This window comes from Hesperophylax consimilis, chromosome 13, assembly GCF_061612785.1.
Source record: "Hesperophylax consimilis isolate HC1 chromosome 13, BYU_Hcon_1.0, whole genome shotgun sequence".
In the NCBI taxonomy this organism is placed as follows: domain Eukaryota; kingdom Metazoa; phylum Arthropoda; class Insecta; order Trichoptera; family Limnephilidae; genus Hesperophylax; species Hesperophylax consimilis.
In genome coordinates, this window is record NC_142848.1 from 28,625,584 (window position 1) to 28,647,244 (window position 21,661).

General features: G+C 37.9%; 2 protein-coding genes across 2 annotated transcripts; one reads left to right on the plus strand and one right to left on the minus strand.

The window, feature by feature from the left end:
- Window positions 1–1,950: 1,950 nt before the first annotated feature.
- On the plus strand, window positions 1,951–8,329 carry LOC149418734 (uncharacterized). Its single transcript, XM_089638639.1, has 5 exons — window positions 1,951–2,367; window positions 2,579–4,887; window positions 6,878–7,038; window positions 7,734–7,977; window positions 8,092–8,329. Exons 2-4 carry the CDS (start codon window positions 4,737–4,739, stop codon window positions 7,761–7,763), a joined length of 342 nt encoding a protein of 113 aa, XP_089494765.1. The 5' UTR covers window positions 1,951–2,367; window positions 2,579–4,736; the 3' UTR covers window positions 7,764–7,977; window positions 8,092–8,329.
- Window positions 8,330–12,860: 4,531 nt separating this feature from the next.
- On the minus strand, window positions 12,861–20,867 carry LOC149418735 (uncharacterized). The gene is made up of 2 exons (XM_089638964.1): window positions 20,702–20,867; window positions 12,861–20,571 (listed from the first exon to the last, which is right to left on the minus strand). The coding sequence occupies exon 2, from the start codon at window positions 20,509–20,511 to the stop codon at window positions 13,357–13,359; it is 7,155 nt and encodes a 2,384-aa protein (XP_089495090.1). The 5' UTR covers window positions 20,512–20,571; window positions 20,702–20,867; the 3' UTR covers window positions 12,861–13,356.
- Window positions 20,868–21,661: the final 794 nt, after the last annotated feature.

The window sequence follows — 21,661 nt, forward strand, 5'->3', positions numbered from 1 at the left end:
ACTTACCTGTAGTAGCGGGGCTATCGACTCGGAGAAGTAAAAGAAATTTCCACGTTTAATTATTTATTTAATGAAGGTACGTTTAACATTTGTAAGCAAAGTGTTAATCCTAAGACGCTCGAAAACAGAGTGGCGCTGCGGTCGCCGGCGTGTCCGCTGGAACGTTCGGCGACCCGAGCGGCCGGTGTTGCAATTACATAAGTGTGACCATCTTAATATTAACAATATTGGGGGTGCTTTCTTATATCCCGACAATAGTAATAAATATCACAAAATTAGATAAGTTATATAGGGTGTGCAAAAAAGTACTAACAAACTTTTTTTTGTTTAGGTATAAAATATTTATAAATACAGGCGTATTGATGATTATATTATATAATGATATACATGATTGTTTCTATTGTTGTAGAATGGAGATTCCAAGAGCTTCAACGGAAGAAGAAACCACCGAAGAAAGATTTTCAGTAATTGCGACGGTATGTTGTGTATTAGTAGTAGTTCTATAGTGGTTGTACGCTTCATCCTTTCCAAAATTGAAAGACATTCGTGTAACAATTAATGTTTACAGTTTCAGATTCCGAGATGGCAGGCTGACCCAAGACCATCAACATCCTCTACGCATCGGGCTCCAAATACTCAGGTAATTACAATAACTGTCTATAGGAAACCGACCACGTCGTTGCGGAGTTCTACGGATTCACTGATAGCGAGGATGAATCCCTCGCCGGTGATGTAGAACTTCCGTCAATGGTGGATATGGATGTTCCTGAGGATGAGTTGGAGCCTTTGGAGGAGGGGGAGGAGGAGAATCCAGAGGAGCAGACCTTCACCTGGTCCGAGGATTTCTCCACCTTCACGGGTCAGCGTGAGCATTTTGCCGTCCTTCAGCCTGGCCCATCACCCGACGTGTTCCCTCCGACAGTCGCTACATCTCCATATGACGTCTTCTCCAAAATATGAGACTTGGAAACAATGTCCTGTATCGTGGAGGAGACCAATAGGCATGCATGGAGCGCGCTGGACGAGGCGAACACTGAGGATGGACTGTTGAATTTAACAACTTATTCCAGGCTGAAGGACTGGCAAGATGTTACAGTCGCTGAACTGTACGTATTCTTCGCGTTGCTTATATACATGTCCATTTGTTACAGAGCTCGGTTATCAGAATACTGGACAACAGACATTTTAGAGATGCCTAAATTTAGGACTCTAATGTCGCGTAATAGGTTTCTTCTGATAATTCGGTTCCTACACTTTGTTGACAATAACACAATTTCTAAAGTCAAAACAAGCTTGCAAAAGTTAAACCACTATTGGATATAATGAATGAAAAGTTTTCCAGTCTGTATACTCCCCACGAAGATATTAGCATAGACGAGTCCCTGTTGCTCTGGAAGGGTCGCCTAGGTTTCAAGCAGTGCATCCGCACTAAGGCGGCTCGGTTCGGCATTAAAACCTATGAGCTGTGCGAATCGTCAACAGGGTACTTGTACCGCTTTATTATGTATGCGGGGAAGAATACAGAAGTCGAAGAGAACCATCTTGGGTTTTCGGGTAAAACTTCAAAAGTTGTACTCAAACTCATGGAGGGGCTCTTTGACAAAAGGTACTGCCTCTACATGGACAATTTTTATAATAGCATGCCATTGACTAGGTACCTGAAACAAAGGAATACCGATCTTATCGGTACCCTCAATCGCAACCGAAAGATGGTACCTGAAATCATTAAAAGCATAATAATAAATTTATGTATGTGAAAAATGATTTTTTTCGCAGTCTCTCGACCAAAGATTAAAAAAACGTGTTTCATGTACCTGTTCTAAAACTGAAATAAATATGATGAAATTTTTTTCTTATTTATTTTGAACCACACAGTATCTGAATTTAAAAAAAAACGTACTTATCGCGTAAGTGACTTAATAAACGAAATTTTTCCGTCTCCCCCGACATAATAAATCATGTTTTGAATCAATAAAGCTAAATCCATTTATTTGAAAGTGAAATATTGCGTATTTACCGTGAAGCGGAATTCGTAACCTTTACCAAATGTTCTTTTAGGTGACGTTGACGGTACAAAGTTGCAATTTTTGTTTGAGGATAATGTTCTTGCAACCTTAACAAGAACTCGAATAAAAATTCCTGTTCTCGGTGTACGTACACAAGCCTTATGGAAAGATGGCCGATGGTATTGGGGAAAAGTGGTGTCCCAAAGTAATGCAAAGCATATCATTAACAAAAACGGTGAAATTACCATTTTAACACCTCATGATTTTGGGAATGACTCAGTCGACACTACACCGCCCATGGCAGAAAACTTACCTGTACAATCTGTACATGAAAAGATTGATGATTTGCAAGAGATAAATGGTTTGTTCGGTTCTATAAATATTATTTCCAATACTTACCTATAGCTACCTGGTATATATATTTTTAATAAGAACATAATCAAAGTTCTTTTGTTGAAGCATACGCCTGCTGGCTTACAATAATTTTACCTTTCGCAATACCAATACTAGTTTCAATTTTGAATATTACTAGGTACCTTGTGATAATAATTATATTTTTACTGTTTATTTAGGCACGCCAGTCTGTTCAACTCCTGTCAATCCAAACAAAAAAATTACAATTACCGAACACATTATACTCCCAAATTCCTCAAAGTATAAATTTAATCAAAACGGAGAAATTATCATTTTAACACCTCATGATTTTGGGATTGACTCTACATCGCCCTCGCCCACGGCAGAAAATTTACTTGTACTTGAAAAAATTGATGATTTGCGAGAGATAAAAGGTAAGTTCGATTCTTAAAATATTCTGATTTCTGATACTTACTTATATCTAACTAATGTATTTTTTAAATGGGTACCTAATCAAATGTTGTTTTGTCACCAGTCTATTCAACTCCAATTAATCCAAAAACCACTATCGATCAAATTATTCGGCCAAGTACTATTGCAAAGCATAACTTAAATAAAGACGAAGGAATCACCATTTCAATACCTCTTGATTTTGGGTCTGACAGAACAGACGGAAGACCTAAACATTTTGAAAACGGAAATTCATCTTTACTCAATAAATCTACTTTAGATATAAAAGTTGGGGTCGATATAAGCAACCTTACAGTAAATCCCTCTGGAAAAAAAATAAATTTTGTTGTTACTGTAATACATTACAGTCAAAGTTCGCCCGGCATTTGGAACTAAAACATAACACTGAAAAAGACATACAGAAATTCATAAATCTTCCAAAAGGAAATCATGAAAGACTTTCCATCATTGATGCCATCAGAAAAAGGTCAAACTTTATTCATAACACAAATTCCCAATTGAACACTGGTGTTTTAATTACATCTAGGCAACGCCAGCAAACTTTTCTCAACAATGCCCAAGATTACATATGTTGTCCTAACTGCAAAGGTTTCTTTTCTAAACATACTCTACATCTTCATTACAAAAAATGCAATGAATCGCATAAAAAAGGATCACGTATAGTAAAAATAATGGGGAGACGGCTAACCGGTTACTTGCACCACAGAGCTAACGACATACTTAGATATACAGTTTTCCCCGTACTGACAGATGATTCCATAACAAAATCCATTCAGTATGACGAACTTCTAATTGTGTTTGGAAATAAACTGTGTGAAAAGTACAAAACCCACCAACACGACATGATTAGAGCCCACCTGAGATTGCTAGGAAGGTTTAAAATGGCGATTAAAAAGATCAATAAGGAAATAAGTGACTTTGCATCAATATTTCAACCACAAAATTTTGATTCAGCAATCAGCGTCCTTCGAGAATGTGCTAAGTGGGACAGATCGACCATGTGGTGCAAAACTACAGCCGTTGCCAATAATCTCACAACACTACTAAAAAAGCTGGCACATTGCCTACGTGCAGAATGTATAAAAAAAAAATGAAGGAAAAAAAAATGGCGGAAGACTTTCTTGTCCTCTTCGAGGAAGAAGTCCCTGTACTTATAAACAGGCCTGCAATAGAGGATCAAATCAAACTAAGAAGATTAAAACAAGTAATTCTTCCCTCAAAGGATGATATTAGACTCTTACATAATTATCTAAAAAGAAAATGTTCTACCTGTACTGAGACTTTAGAAAAAGGTTTCGACTTCAATGCTTGGAAAACATTGTGCGAAGCTACCTTGATATCTGTCATGATATTTAACAGAAGAAGAGCGGGAGAAATTGAAAGAATAACTCTGTCGGATTTTCAATGTCAAGAAGCAATTGATGTAAATACTGATCTATTCAGTCAAATGTCCACAGAACACAGAAATCATGCACAAAAATTTGTCAGAATTACTCTTCGAGGTAAATTGGGAAGAACTGTGCCTGTTTTACTAAAATCATTTTTGATAAAATCAATTGAGCTGATACTCAAGTTTCGCCATCAGGCTGGCGTGCAACCAAATAATGAATTTATTTTCAGCGTACCGAATACTGCAAATAATGGTGTAAAAAAACCGTATTTGCGGGCATGTGAACTTCTGAGATTATTTTCTCAAGAATGTGGAGCTTCATTCCCTTCCACACTTCGAGGCACAACTCTACGCAAACATATAGCCACACACATAGCGATGCTGGGAATCGAAGATGAGGAAGTATCGGATCTTGCAAACTTCATGGGTCATAGCAAGCAAATTCACAAAGAAATATACAGAATTCCGTAACCATCAGAGATGTCACTAATGTATCCAAATTATTGGAAGCTGCAATGGGTGAATATGCAACAGATGAAGATGAATCAGATAATGATATCAATTTCCAAAAAGAGTCTGAAATCGTAAAAAATCATAGTCTGACGAGTTTCCTGGCTTCCACTAGTCACTTGGATGGCACGGAGTCACCTGGATCGGACCAAATATGTGAGTTTTGAATAGCATTATTTCTCTCGGGAGTGCGTGTAATTGTACCCACTCAAATTCTGGATGATCGCTTACAAAATAATGATATAAAAAATAGTCATAGGTGTCAGGTCTCCTTAATGGCCTCTCTTGTTGAGTGGATAATATGATCCTCCGCTAAGAATCCCGGGTTCAAATCCCCGGGTTTGCTAGTAAATTTTATTCAATCAATATTTTTTCTTCATAATTTATTAATTTAAAATAATGTATTGTACATTTGTGGCACATTCCAGAGTAGTGGATCCTTTTAGTATCGCCCTGATGAAAGAATCCAGAATTGAAACGTTGCTTGAAATGGTTTTATCCGTATTTGGTGACCAGATCTGAATACCACTTCCTTCCCTTAGGCACTTCCGTATCTTCCTCTTTCCCATCTCTTCCCTCCCCACTGCCTTCAGCCTCACAACATTCCCCGTTTGTGGATGTCATTGTTTCACTGGTTCCAGATAGTTGGGACCAGTCACGAAAAAATTTCAAATTAGACCTGTAGTAGGTCAGTAGTGTACATAATGCAGGACTTATTTGGGATACATCATAGGCAGATTTATGAACACAATGTTTGCGGGGGGTTTTTTAATCAATCTACGCCGTAAAGCGGGCAATTTTTATCATGTTCGCGCGCGAAATTCCGTTTCATGTAAAATAGCTATAACTTCTGAACTATTGATCAAATTTAAATAAAATTTTCAGTATTTTACCTTATTCGAATTTTTTTATTATGATCTGGTCACAAATTTTTATATTTTTGAAGAAACAATTACGATATATAAGTTTAAATTAAAAAAAAAATGAAAAAACTGCACTTTTGTCGTATTGTCTATTTAGTCATTTTATGCACATTCAACATAGTATATATATATTTTTTAAATACACACCACTAAACACTAATATTGTTTGAAAGTATGAAATCGTTGGAAACAATTCCCTTCATGTAAAGGTACATCATAGAATTTACACATGTACCGGGTTTCGCTAAGTATTTTGTGTACCGCGCACACACGACATCGCTTTCGCAGATTCTTATTTTTACCAGGGCCTTCAATCTTTTCGCATATCCATCGATAGTCTTCCTGGAGGATCAGATTTTGAAGATTTTTTTCGGATACCAGATGTTGATGGTGTTGGTTCCGGGTCTTGACTATTATCTGACGAAATCTGATCAGCCACCCAGTGCTCTGCGATTTCCTTAAAAAATTGTTTATATTTTATTTTCCTTTCTTTTACGGAGTTGTACACAACAAATGAGTTGAATAATGCACAATTTATTATATATATCGCTAGCCTTTTTGTCCATTTGGTGGTTTTTCGTAAAATAGAATAATACGAAAGATATTGGTCTGCTAGGTCAATTCCTTTCATATATTTATTGTAATCGATTATCATTACCGTAGTCCATTTTATAGGGTATTTTTTATGAAAAAATATCCCTTTATTATGTAACAAATAAATTTTCGAGCACAGCACACAAATACTTTGTACGAAATTTTTAAAGCGGAATGTAGACAGAAAAGAAAATAGAGAACGTCTTGAACGAAACAATATCGCTTTAACACTGAAGAAATATAAAGATTTAAAAAAAAAACGAAACATTTATCTTACAGTTATTTTATTTCAAGTGCATGTTTTATGACCACAGTCGGCCGGTCACCCGACCCAATTCCACGAATTGCCAGGTACCTAGTACACGTGTCACGAGAGCTGACGCATAATTTTTACTTAACAGAGTAACCAACATCATACGTTACTCGTAATATATTGTTACTCTAAGTGTACCTACAACGCATTTTGGCATCTCCCGCGCTTTACCAATAGTGTACAAATACGAAAAACGCTTTTAAGCGTCTCCCGCTCTCTACCAACAGTACGCAAAAGACGCTTTTAAGCGTCTCCCGCAAACAATGTGTTAACAGCAGATTATTTGATCATTTCATATACCATTTATTTATTCCAGGGACTGAAACACGGAAGAGATGTGCTAAAATATCATGTTCAGATTTCAGTCTTCCTGGATCAAGCCATGAAAATATGAATAATACAGAACATGGATGCCTGCCGAAGAATGCGGATACCTCAGTGGATACAACACGGTCATTTAATGAATCCGGCGCAGCAGTAAGTCATTTTGGATCCTAGTCATAATTAGAGATGTGAACCAAATATATTATTTTGTATAATATAAACGTATATCACCATATATAGTCAAACATTAAAATGTAAATGAGTTGAGCACTTTCTAGACGTAAATAACGAGTAATCAGTACACTTTAACACTTTCAATGTTTTATTGCTCATATATAAATTTTTTATGCTTTATTTTTCAAAAATTTTGATATTTATGATTTACTGTTGTTTTAAATTTAATTAAATGTTATCGATATGTAAAAGCCCAATAGGGCGTTTATAAATACATAAATATACTCTTGTGTTTGGTGAAGGAGTTCCTGCTCAAATAATATTCATATTATAAGCAATAAAATATTGTAAATAATAAGAAAATAGATAAGAAAAATGAACCATTTATCGATAAAGGAAAACCACGAATTTTTAAATATAATAACAAATATGGAATCTTATTGTAGTTTTAGATAATTTTTCAATTGAGGCTTTTATATTTAAAATTTTGTTCAATTTCATTTATCAAAGTTAAAGATTTAGGGATTATTAATTTCTTCCTTCCTACATTTTACTCATGAAACAAAAGCCTTGTTTTTAACCGATCTTTAGTAGGCAGCGTCTTTTACTTACCGCTAACACTCCTTTTTAGTATCTACTAAAAATATAATGTTCATTTTATTTTTGTGTTTCAGCATCTCCCTACGGAAAAACTAAAAGAGTGAAATGGAGCGAAGAAGAAAGAAAAGCAGCTTCAGAATATTTCGGTGATTTTAAAGCTCTAAAAAAGTTGCCCTCACTAAATGACTGTCATAAAGCAATAATGGAAAATGCAGTGCTACAAAACCGGCAGCCACAGCAGTTAAAAACATGGATTGATAACCAAAGAAGAACAGAAACCCGCCGTCATCGTATGCAGATAAAAATAGATATTTTTAGGTATGTACCTAGTATGTAATGCTAAGTAGGCAAATAAACTCAAATTTTCTAAATATAATCTAAATTTCCAACCTGAGGGTGTAATTCATAGCCTCTAATGTTTTTTTTTTTCAGAAAGTCACTTCTACGTACTGTTTACTATTGGAAGAAACCACAAAAATAATGCACCTGGGGCATACTAAGAATATGGAGTGTATGGTTAGGTTAATGGAAGACAAGTCCAGGACCAACATTCAGCTGAAGGAACTGGAGTCACAGACATGGCCAGCCCTGAACCAAAACGGCGCTGTGCGCTGGCGCAAATATAACTTTGGTTATATATCATTTTCAATAATATATTCCTCGGAACATTTTCTTAGCAAAATTGATTGTTTCATTTCGTATTTTATGTAGCTATCCTTCCATTCCCCTACCCCCGTGGAGCAATTTTTCAAAGTCGACTATATCGGCCTCCGTGGTCTAGGGGTAAAGCTCTTGACTACAGATCCGAAGGTCGTGGGTTCAAACCCCGGCGGGTGCAAGTTAATATGATTTGATTATTTATGGCTTTTACAAATAATAACATGTAACATAAGTATAATAATATAAAATAGAAACAATAATAGCAGGGATAGTAACAAAAATAACAATAATACTAAATTAATTGCAAGGATACAGAATTTTAGACATTTCTGATATAAATTTTGGTAAGGAATAAATGAAAATATCATCGGAACTAAATTTATTTCCAATCTGTAGTCTTTCGATTGGGGAATTATTGAAATAGTTAGTTTTCGATGGATAAACAAAGAACAGCTCTGGAAGCCTCATTTCACAATTTGGTAATCTGAATGTTATTACTAATTTTTGTTATCAAGTCAGGTGCATCTATTGAGCCATTACTAATGTAAATAAAATTACTAGATCGCTCTTACTTCTTCTACAAGATAATTATGAATTATGTTATTTCACAAATTATTCAGTTCAAAAAACATGTGGTATACTTGCGGCACGTTCCAGAGTGGAAGATACTCTTAGGGGGTATTTCACTATCTCTGATTATGTTCTGACTAAGCACTAATCCGCGGATTAGTCATTTTTTCGTTTTCACTATATCTGAATAACGCTTACGCTCGGGTTAAAGTTCGATTTGACTAATCAGTGCTCGAACCTCACGTTAGGCGCTATTCCTCGAATCAAAGATGGCGTCAAAACATTCCGAGTTTGACAGCGGAGAAGTGAGTCGAATTTTGTTGCGAATTATTATGGATACCGAGGTTTTTGATTTACAGAAGCAGGTGAAAGGGCGGCGATGCGAAGGCCGCGAGTTTTAAGAGCTCGAATGAATTTGAATGCTTGTATGATCCATCCTGAATTATTTGGTTGTGTTCAAAATAAGAAACAATGTATTAATTCGACACGAATCTATCTAAAATGACCTGATAATCAACATAACATAACCAAAAAAATGCCCACTTTGCGGTGTGCGGACTATGGCGGGAAACTGTATGACGGCGTTGACCACAGATCAATTGTCGTTGACGCTAGCATTCCATAGACATTGCGGCAAAACATGACAGGCGTTGCAGTAGATGGGGTAACTGCAAACATTTTGCGATGTTGCCAGACTATTTAGAGTGTTATCTATCCGGAAGCTCGGCAACAATGGTGAAACGGTCGCCGTTGAATAACGAAGTTATTCTGATCTTTAAAGCCAGCCAACGGCTAGCTAGTCAGATATTTAGCCCGACATAGTGAAATACCCCCTTAGCATCGCCCTGGTATAAGACCACCATTCATAATTGAAACGTTGCTTGAAATTTCTTTAACCGTTTTTGGTGACCAGATCTGAATAGCCAGGTACTTTCCTCTTCCCCATATCCTTCCCTTCCCCACTACGTTCAGCCGCAGAACATAACCCAATTGTGGATGCCATAGCCTCACTGGCTCCAGATGGCTGGGAGTTGAGAGAGCTCCCAACCATCTGGAGCCAGTGAGACTGCAGTGAGGGCATCCCAAATAAAGAGCGTCCCTGCCTGTGCAGTGTACAGACAGGGGCACTATGTCACCACCCGGTTGGGCGGCGTTGTGAGGCGGATTAAGGTAGGGGCTGTAGGAAGGGATTTATTAATGCGGGCCTTGAAGAGGCTCGGATTATAGGAGGGAGGAAAAACAGATGCCGGTAGCTCGAAATTGCTCGTTGATAAGCTAAAAGTATTGGAGAGGAAGGAGATGTGGAAGAGAAAGGTGGGGAAGTACCTGGTCACCAAACACGGCTAAAGCCATTTAAATAAAATTTTCAATTCTGAATGATGGTATTACACCAGGGCAATACTGAGAGTACCCTCCAATCTGGAACGTATCGCAAATATACCTTGTATTATTTTTAAAGATAAATTGTGAAATAATACAATGCCATATCTGCTTTGTTACTTTTATCTATGGGTAAAACCATCTAGGTGCCTACCTAACACAAAAGTTAAAATGTGTAACGGAACAGGGAAGATAGGCCATTGATTGTTGTTAGTTTGTGTGTAGTGTCGCCAACATCATATAACCTTACAATGCCCTGCATCTACACTCCTACATAGTCACCAAACGTACAACCCGTGCAGTATGGTCTAAGTTCGATGACAGTTGGCAAGCTTCCATGCCATATCCGCTTTCTTTCTATTATCTATGGGTAAAAGTTTGTTGGTACCTATAAAAAAGCTAAAATTAACAATAAGTATTGAAAATGTTTTTTTTCGAGATGGATGAAATTTTTCACTCTTATCTTCCGAAAAACTCAGTGAAAAAGTTTCATAAAGGATTTGACTTGAAGACGAAACATTACTTTATCATAATGTACCAAATTCACAGCGCGTAAATATCTACATATTTGATATTATTATTTGTGCCATCTGGTGTCAAAAATATTAATAATTACACATTATTCCAATGGAAGTTTCCTACTTACCATAAGGTCGAAAGTATGCTATATGTACACGAAACACCTCCCTGTGAAAAGCATTATTTGAGACCACGACGGGAAATTATATATAACGCATACATTGAGGACTGTCTTCAAACTATCGTCTGTACAGAATAAAAATATGTCTTCAAAGTATGCTATAGATGTATGTATCGATATATATTTTAAACGGTACATCATAGACGTATATAGCTGTGAGGGGGTAGTTTTTAAGGGTTGATTAAACAAAATGGCACTAAAAAAAAGTGTATATAATGTGGCTCAAAGTATGCTATATATATATATATTGTGTCATTTTATGCCTTCTGTAAGAAAAGTACAATTAATTCCGGTGGTTTAAACTTAAAAAACATGGTTCATATATGTACACAAAATTACAAAATTTCATCAAAATTAACAAACTTTAGGGCTTGTGCGGGAGACCTAAAATCCATTTTTTATAAAAAAAAATCGTTTCTTACTTATTTTTATGCCCTAATATTACTGTTTTTTAAATTTTAAAAAAATTTGATATTTTTTGAAAAAAATTTAAACTTTAGGCCTTGTGCCGGAGACCTAAACATTTTTTTAAAAATCCAAAATTTTTTGTGGTAAGTTGTGGTACCTAGTAGCAACTTTTTTTCAACTTGGAATTTGAAAACAAAAAAGTTAAAAATCGATACACCCTACTGCAGTGATACTCAACCTTTTTCTTCTGCGGGCCACATTCATATGTTTGTAAAGCTACGCGGGCCGCTACTGGTCGGTGTTGCCAAAACGGTGTGAGCTTGATTCCCCCTTTTATTATTCGAAATCCATGGGGGGGGGGTTGTTAGAGAATTTCTGTAAAATAATAATTCCCCACGATAAAAGTTCAAAATGAGTGCTCCCCACAAAATATTTGAAATCCATGGGGGGGGGGGTTGTTACAGAACTTCGCTGAAAAAAAATTCCGCACAGCCAAAAACATCATGTGTAATTCCCCACAACAATTTTTCGAAATCCATGGGGGGGGGGTAGCTACGGAATTCCATTTTCGAAAATTTCCAACTGTCAAAAATTTATGTATTGCCACGAGCAAAATTATATAATATTTGCGCGCATATTTGTCTGTCAAATCTTTGTTTTTTAGAGATCTAGCGTGTGCAGTAATATTATACATATAGATAGTATATTATACTTATACTATCCTCTTCGGGTTTCAATTTCTGTACATCAAAATCGCAATTAATCTCAAATTAACGTGATATAGAATGCCAGATTTTGTAAATGTTCCTGATATTAAATGTATTGAGGGCCGCACAAAATAGCTCGGCGGGCCGCATGCGGCCCGCGGGCCGCAGGTTGAGTATGACTGACCTACTGTATATGCATATTATATTTATAGAAAGTAGAGAAAAGTCAATGTTTTGTAATCAAGTCGTAAAAAAGTATGTTTTGGCGCTTACATTGGTAACGCTGGCTATATCTTATGAGATAGGTACATCAAAAAATGTACTACAGAGTTAGAAAAGTCCGCAATGGTATATGTCTATCTTCTAAGGATAACCACCAGTAAAACCGGGTACATGTGAGCTAGTTACATATAAAAGTTTTAAAAATAGCTCACTATTTTTAAAACTAACTAAAATTACTGATAATTAATAAAAAAGACTTACATCTTATTACGCAAATGTATTAGCAACTTTAATGTCATCTAACTTTTTGTCATTTCATAAAGTTTCAAAGTTTTTTTCTCATATCTCTGTCGAAAATTTTGGTTTCAAAGATGTGCACATTTTAATTCTTCAAGATTTTAATGTAAAGCGTGTTGTTATCTCTTTCTAACACCGATTAGATCAAATTTCCCACCATGACGGTAAGGGAAACAACGATTTCTATAAGACGTTCCCTAAAGCGAACAAATGGGGTTAAACTAAGAAAAGGTAGCATTTTACTTTCTAACTTCGTGGATAGGTAAAGGCGGTTTCATTTGCTATGTGACACTCGTCTTTATCTCCAAAACCGGGACTATGCTAACCCGATTGTGGGACCAGGTGAGATGTTCTCTGGATCTTTCCATTGCCAAGGGCTGAGCTGTTCATTGATAGAATAAGACAATCTTCAAGGGTTGATTCTGAAATTTTATTTGATGAATGTAAGTTATTTCACAATTTATTAATTTAGAATAATATAAACATATATACTAGCGGCAAGTTCCAGAGTGCGAACTAACATAGCTGCCGGAGTACCTTAGCAAAAGTCCGGCGTGTGTTTGCGATTTATGCGTAAACTGTGAAATACCGTGTGCGTGTCTGGACGGCCTGTACGTGTACATAATACCTCGCAATCATGCTAGTCAAATCGTGCCTTCTGAACAGGTTATTACATAGGTGCAGCGGGGATAATTTGTTAAGATGTTCGAAGCAAAACATGCTTTATTACCCCAAAAGTTAAACAACAGAACACTATTGGCCGTGAGAATTTTCAATTATTTTGGCTTGTTGTGCACCCTCGAAGAAGGCAACCACACTGTGGTGATGGTGAAATCGAGCCACTTGAACAGGTGTTCTGCGTTGCATATCTCTTGAGGCCATGACGACCTGCAAGTATTCCATTTTCTCCGCTGATATCTGTGGTATCTCTCCTTTCTCGGCACAATCAAACATCTCCTGGGCCAACTCTAGTACGGAGGTTACGGCCTGACTGCTTGAACATTGGAGCGCCGTGTGCCCGTTACTCCTATCCGGGCTATTGTAAATGGCGCCGTGCTCTAGCAAACCTTTCACAATGTCAAGGAACCCTTTCTTGGCAGCCACGTGCAAAGCAGAGTAACCGCCCACTATAGTTTTAGCGTTGATGAAATCATCGTAAGCTCTAGCTTTAAACGTCTTCACAGTCTGCAATAAGGTTACAACGCTGTCCACACAACCTCGGAGGGCGGCAGTGTGCAATGCTGTGTTCCCTTTGACGGAAACGGCGGTACCATCAGCTCCACTCTTCAACAGCAACTTAACAATATCTGCGTGTCCTCTACTTGCAGCAAAATGCAACGGTGTTCTTCCATCTGGGTCTGCCGTATTCACGTCCGATCCATGGCGAATCAAACTGTCTACCAGGGTAATGTCACCTTCTCTAGCGGCCTCAATTATATCCATTTCACAGCTTCTTTGAAGACTGTAAATATCAATTCCTGAAATAAATCCATTTGCTATAAATTTTTTATACAGTTTAAAGGTTGCGTCCAAAGCTGACACTGTAGACAATTTTACTTGGGGATCCCGAAATTCCAGTCCTTCCCTGTAAACTTTGTGCGCTTCAAATGGTCTGCCTTGGGAGAGGTAAAGGGTCGAAATATTGGCGCAGGTGACAAGAGTATCAGCATGGTTGAGCCCTAAGACATTCTTCTGAATTGCGTAGACTTCCCGGTAGACCTCAAGGGCCTCTGTAGTTTGACCTTGTGCCCTAAGAACACGCGCCAAGTCACCTTGAGATTGCAGAGTTCTGATGTGATTTATTCCATAAATGCGTTTAGTATCCTCGTAAACCATATTGATAATGCTTGAAGCTTCCTTAAGCTTTCCTTGTTGTAAGAGCACAAGGGCAATGTTGGTAAGAACAGTCAAAATTAGAGCAGTACCAGATTTTTTAAAATTTTCTAGAACTTCAAAATTCATTTTTAAAGCTTCATCAAATTTTTTCAAATTATGCAGACATTGTGCCATATGTATTTTGGTTTGGGATAGAGCTATGTGGTCCTCGCCCAGAACTTCCTTTTGTTTAGCGATAACTTCCTGAAACACTTCCAAAGCCTCCTGGCTCCGTCCTAGCCGCACTAGTGTCATAGCAATCTGACTTCTCGTCCAAAGTGAAAGTTGGTGATTTGGTCCCAGGGCATATGCTCTTTTATCATAAATTTCTTGAAATATTGATAAAGCGTTGAAAAATTTTGATTGACTGTATAATGTGTGAGCTATCTCTTCTTTAATAAGAAGGGTGCCAGGGTCATCACTTCCTAACAAATGTTCTCTTTCATTTAATAGTTCCTTTAAAATACACAAAGCTTCTGTGAAGTTTTCGAGTTCCACCAAATTTGTCACCCTCGTCAGACGAGAAGAATAGTCTTGCAAAATGTCACATAACTTATGCACTTCAGGAAAGTTATTTTTAATAGCAACATCCACAAGAGTGCTTCCTTGCGTATTCCGAGACTTGAGAATGGCTTTAATGATCTTAATATCACCAATTTTGCTAATATCTTCAATCACCTCCGTGTCACAATGTTCAGCTTTTTTGAAAGAGTCCTCCACAAGTTTCAGTAAATAAATATGTTTTTCCTGTGTTACTAAATCAATAGGTGTTTTTCCATTCTCTGACTCAATATTGTGCACTGCGCCGTTTTGTAACAAAGATAAAACGATTCCCAGATGAGAGAATTCAGATGCAAAATGGAGAGGAGTTTTCCCACCTTTTCCGACAGCATTAGGATTAGCTCCATTCTTCAGTAGAATATTGCATATCTCCTGAAAGCCTTTCCCAGAAGCCAAATGAAGAAGTGAGGAGTTATGTGTGTCCTTTGCTTCAACCGCTTTTCCAATATCTTTAATTATTTTTTCTGCTTTTGAAACAGCATTCTCATTTACAGCCTTAAAGACTTGTCCTACAGAAACTAACAGCTCTCTGGTGTCAGCATCGGTAGTCAATTCTAACGGTGTGTCACCATCACCATTCGTAGCGTCATACACTGCACCGTTACTGAGCAAAGCTATGACGGATTTCTTGTGCCCCTTCCTAGCAGCATAGTGAATAGGTTGATTGCCCGCCATATCAACTGTATTCACGTCAGCATGTTTATCTATCAAGTTTTGAACTAGTGTTGGGTGTCCACCTAATGCAGCCAAGTGTAACAGTGTTGTACCAGATTCACCGAGCTCGCCAATACCCATCCCGTGCTCGAGGAACAACTCTACCAGTTTCACATGTCCTCCGTAAGCAGCTATGTGTATCACTTTTGACCCAGCCGAATCTGTAGCGTTTATGTCGGCTCCTCGGTCTATCAAGTATTTCACGACTTCAAGATTTCCCTCTTTAGTTGCCAAATCCAAAAGCGAATAGTCGTCACTGCTTCTAGCATTTATTTTAACGTTGCAATGTTTGAAGAAACAAATCAGATTATTCAATTTATTGTAAACGATTGCTAGCTCTATCGGTGTATAGTTCCTTTTGTCCATTAAATCGTGTTTGGCTCCCGAACGAAGCAAAGATTCCACGACACCGGGATGGTCCAGGGTAGCTGCTAAATGCAGCGGTGAAGCCAATCCATTAGGTATTAGATTAGCATCAGCTCCGTTGTCCAGCAAGACATCCACAAACTCCTTATGACCGCCTTTCACAGCCAGTAATAATGCTGTAAAGTTTTTTGGACCAATTGAGTCAATCTCGACCCCTTTGTTTATCAGAGCTCGGCCTATGTACCACCAGCCTGAGATGGCTGCTAACTGCAAGAAAGTTGGTCCTTTAACATTAATAAGAACATCCAAATCTTTATGTTTAAGCAATGCTTCAACTATAAATCTATGTCCCGCAGAAACTGCAGCAGTTAATGGTTTACCTCCCCCGAAGTTAATATCAGCTCCCTTGGCTAGCAATATATCCAATAGTTCTTTATTGTTATTGTGGGCTACGGAACATAGCGCAGAATATTGCTTCGCATTCACAGCGTTTATATCAGCACCATTATCTAATAATAGATTTGCGACTTCTTTGTGGTTTCCTGTTACTGCTACATGTAAGGGGGAATCACCGTACACATTTATAGCATGGACGTCTGCTTGTCCTTCAATCAATGCTTTAACAACGCCGCTATGTCCATAAAAAGATGCTATATGCAAGGCGGTGTTGCTGTCCACAACATCTTCAACATTAGCTCCTCTCTTTAGCAAGAGTTGAACAGTTTTCTCATTGCAAGCTTTTTTGGCAGCCAAGTGCAAAGGTGTGAAATTATTTTCGTTCTTGGTATTTACATTGGAACCTTTCATTATTAAAGACTCTGAAACCGCCGCATGTCCTTTACCAGCACTCAGGTGCAAAGGAGTTGAACCATCATCATTAATAGAGCAGACATCAGCTCCTGCAGCCAACAGGATGTCTACAGTTTCCCGGTGACCCCCTTCTGCAGCCAAGTGTAATGGTGTTAGTTGCTTTGCAGTTCTTGCATCAACAATGAATCCCCGTTTCAGCAATGAGGTAACAATATCATTATGACCCGACATAGCACTTATGTGTAATGCAGAAAAACCATCTGGATCTTTACAGTCCAACTGAGCCCCAGCTTCTAACAAAAGTTCAACTATATCACAGTTTCCGCTCCTCGCTGCACAAAGCAGTGGAGTCAACCTGTCATTATTCAAAGCGTCAATATTAGGGAGGTTTTGTAAAATCATCTGGACTATTATTTTGTGACCATTAGTGATGGCTGTATGCAAGGGAGAGTTGCGAGAGTTCTTGCAGACTATGTTAACGAAGGCTCCTTCCTTCAGAAGGATGTTCACTACATCCTCGTGGTCATTAAGTACTGCAGAATGTAAAGGAGTAAAACCATTGTTAGTTTGCAAGTTCACATAGGCTCCATGTTTTATGAGATTTATAACAACTTCTTGATGACCATGACTCGCAGCCATATACAAGGGACGTATGCCTTGAGAAGTCTTGGCATTGACTTCAGCTCCGTTCTCCAGTAAATACTGCACCAGCTCTGCGTGCCCGTGCTCAGCAGCTATATGAAGAGGAGTAAAATCACCTGTATCGTCAATTTCCGCAGGACCAACTTCTAGTAGAACTTTGACTGATTCTATAAAATTGTTTACTAATGCGTAATATAAAGCAGAGAAGCCTTCAACATCTTTAATGCAGGCGTTCGCTCCGAGAGACAATAGTGTAACAACAGTTTCCTTGCGACCGTTTAGAGCTGCCACGTGCAGTGGTGTCTTTCCAGTAGTATCAACTTGATCAATTAAAACACTTATCTCTTCAACGAGATATTTCACAATGGCATCTCTTCCAAAAGCTGCTGCTATGTGCAAAGGGTTCTGCCCATTTGTATCTCTCGAATCTGGGCTGATGTTGTATTCAATTAACATTTGAACAATTTCAACACTGGTTCCTTTGGCAGCGACGTGTAATGTGGTGGAACAATCGATTGTACTTCTGGAATATAAGTCCGCCCCTTCTCGGAGACACGTTTGCAAACCCTCTAGGTTTCCTTCAAGCAAAACTTTACACATCTCTCCCTGTTTGTTTATAATCACCAAATTCTGGTCAAATTTCTGTTCCAATTGTTTTATATTCGGAGTTAATATTTTGCCCATTTTTCTATTGTTTAAAATGAGTATTTCTTCCGTGTCAGGTTCTGTAAGTATCATGATGTTCAAGATGAGAGCAGAGAAAGAGTCGCTAGATAGAATACTGTCAACCAACGGGTTGCCGTGAGCCAGATAGTTCCTCAACACCCTTCCGCTCAAGAAAGGCATATTGTCTTCGAGATAAAGCCAATTATTAGATAGGCACTTGGTCTTTTCTTCTAACAGCGACATGGTATCCAGTGTGAGAGCTTCGATCCTTAGTTTGTTGAGATTAGTCTTTTGGACTAATGGAAGTAGATTGCGAGATAAGTGCTGTGTTCTGCCGGTGCCAATAGCCTCTCCAAGTTCACACAGGTGTAGGGTTATGCGTTCATTCAAAATATCATCTTTGGGAATATTATTAGTTTGTGCCTTTACTTTCAAGTTAATGTCTTTATCATGGTGTGTGTGCAATGACAATTGTGTTCTGTATTCGTCAATCCAGTTGATAGTGTATTTTTTATTATTTAGTAGGACCTGGATTTTAAATAGTAAATAGCTTATTTCATTTGCATATTCAGGGTGGATTCTCAATGACACGCTTTCATAAAGGCTGTTTGATAATGATTCTAATATCCTGAACACTTCCAAATTGTCTTCTTCTGTAGGGTATGTTATGTTCGCAGGAAAGTAATGCTTCCTCCACCAGTCCAAGTATTTGACCTTCCTCCTGCGGCACATTGTACGTTTGAAAACAGAGTCTAATCTTTGTAGATAGTTAATAATTTTAAAAAGAGGTTCTAGTAAACTTCCATTTATTATTTTGGATTTATTTAACTCTTTTATATCCATCAAAGTTTTCTCCTCAAACGGAGTTTTGTCTGATATGAGTTGGCCGATTTCTTCAATGATGTCTCCAATATTCTGGTGTTCCTTTGTGGTAAAATATTGGTTACTTTTCAAATTTGAAAATACTGAGAAGTAACTTAATTGTGAATAAAACATTATTTCTTCTAAATTTTCACTGTTTATTTGTTCATCTGAAATTAATTGTTTTAAAACATTGATTTTATTCATATAATCTATGTCACTTATAACTGTGGCAATCTTTTTTATGTCGTTTAGAATATTAGAGTATAATTTAGAAACTTCTATTGCGTTGTCATTGTCTTGGATAAAATGGATGTGTGATATGGAGTTGCGTAATTCTTTCAGAATGTTTCTGGTTGCCCTTGGTGCCATCGACAGTAGAAGGTCACTCACAGCCGTGGACAGATTGGGACTATCTAGGGTGTCCTTCAGGTGTTCTCCAAGCACCTGCAGAGTCCGCTTGATGGTCAGCTGTCCTTCTCTTGTCGCAGGGTCCACCGGCAAGGCTGAATCAATGTAGTTCTTCATGATATCCAGAGAATAGATATCTCGTACGACCTTGTAATCAGTGTATAAACCTTGGAATTGGGGGTAGTTGCCGATGATGCCTGCAACAACCTTTTCACGGCTCGATCGGACTCTGGAACGAAGTTTGGTGACGTCGAAACTATGGATGGATTCCTCCAAATCACGTAGGGCCTGAGAAAAATCAGCCAATGCCTTTAGCAATGGACCCTTTCTCAGTACAGACAGATAAAACAAGTTCATATGTTTAAGCTTGGTGTGAGCGGATATGAAACATACCAAACAAAACTCAATTTCCTCCCAAGGCACCGCAGAGTATGTGGACTTCAATACTTGTTTTGAAATATGCATATTCTGCGCTATGAACTTGGCAATATATATAAACCGACTGTCTACTTTCTTGTGGGAGTATTCTGTCGTAAGAGTTGAGATATTATGCATCATTAATTGAAGCCTCTGTTGAATGTGGTCTTTTTCTGGAGTAATGGGGAGTTCATTGTCTTTAGAGTAGAAACGCAACATAATCATCTTAGATTGGACAAACAATTGCATCTCATTATCAATAAGGACATTTTTCAAGAGTAATTCGTCTAGGGACATGGAGAGAAGCCGATCCAATAATTCAGGACATGCAGAGTTACTGAGAAGTGCCAGGAGCGTATCCAGGAGTTCCACATTGCTGGAGCGGATTGCGTAGTACACCGCATTGTGTCCTTCTTCATCCGTATAATTCCACTCTCTCATAGACGCCACTCTCTCATATTGACTACTGAGCAGAGACTTTAAGAGCTCAGTCTGGTTTCGCTTGCAAGCCAGGGTGATCAACTCAAAGGGATCTTCAAGAGGTGGTCTAAACTCTCCTCCAGATACTGCGCCAACCATTTCCATTTTCCTCAGCTCCGATGTATCTATCTCTGATCACTATCCAATGGATCCAATATGGGATTCCTAAAAGTTAACAAAACACATGTTTAGATGCGTGGAATGAACTAATGCAAACAGATAGTTCTATATCGGCCCAGTGGAATACTAAAAAAACTTAATATTACCGTGTTTTAAGTTATATAGTAATAAATACCTGTCAATTAAATAACTGTCTGTCCAGATAATTTGATATTGTTACTACGAAATATCTCGTTTTCAGTATGGTTATGCCGTGCCCATCGCCCCTGCCACTCACAGATCAATCACCACGCATTATCTAATCATAAATATACCAATCTTATCTAATCAACTCATAAATAAACCACTCTCTTGAGAACATATTCAGAATTTTCGGGAACTTCTGTTCTGACATAGACGGACATAGACAACGATTCTGCTTCACTGTCAAAATATCACATGTCACATGACAACAAGTGCGCAACCATAAATATACCATGCGCAACACTAAATTGGGTTCTTCTTCAATGTATCAGCCGGTGAATACGAGCATAATACGAGAACCGACGAGAACATCCTTTACACAGAGTGGCATGAGTGGTATATTTATGCTTTACACAAAGGACTTTTTTCTTATAAAGCTTCGTTGCTTTATAAGAAAAATTATAAATGCTCGGTGAAAGTGATATAAATTATAGATTCGTTGAATATATTTAAACTCGTTTTTTCCATTTTGGCCTATTTTTCAAGTTCGAAATTTCGAATTTTTCGAATGTGTGGAATTTTTATGAAATCTGGGGAGTTTTGGCGAAAAAGCTGGGAAGATTTCTTTTTTCGGCGTAGGTACCCATACCCAGGGGCGTAAATATATCCGTCATTCAGAGAGTGGCATGAGAGTGGTTTATGGTTTATTTATGATTCAGAGAATGCGAGTGGTTCTTCTGTAGAGTATGTTAGCATTTCAGCTGTAAGCCTACTTTTTACAGTACGAATAATAGCGATTAGGAAATTTTGTGCATTTTTTTTTACATTATTAACTCCACACAGGAAGCCATGAAGAAAATAATTTTCCTCAGGGTCTATGTCATCTTTGGGGATACTCTATGAATGGTCTTTTTGAGGAAAGGAAGGAGTGAACATGCGTGTTGAGAGACCT

Coding starts and splice junctions, on each gene's coding strand:
- LOC149418734 (XM_089638639.1), top strand. CDS start 4,737: ATGGGTGAATATGCAACAGATGAAGATGAATCAGATAATGATATCAAT. Junction 4,888..6,877: donor ACCTGGATCGGACCAAATAT/GTGAGTTTTGAA, acceptor TATTTATTCCAG/GGACTGAAACACGGAAGAGA. Junction 7,039..7,733: donor TTAATGAATCCGGCGCAGCA/GTAAGTCATTTT, acceptor TTTGTGTTTCAG/CATCTCCCTACGGAAAAACT.
- LOC149418735 (XM_089638964.1), bottom strand. CDS start 20,511: ATGGAAATGGTTGGCGCAGTATCTGGAGGAGAGTTTAGACCACCTCTT.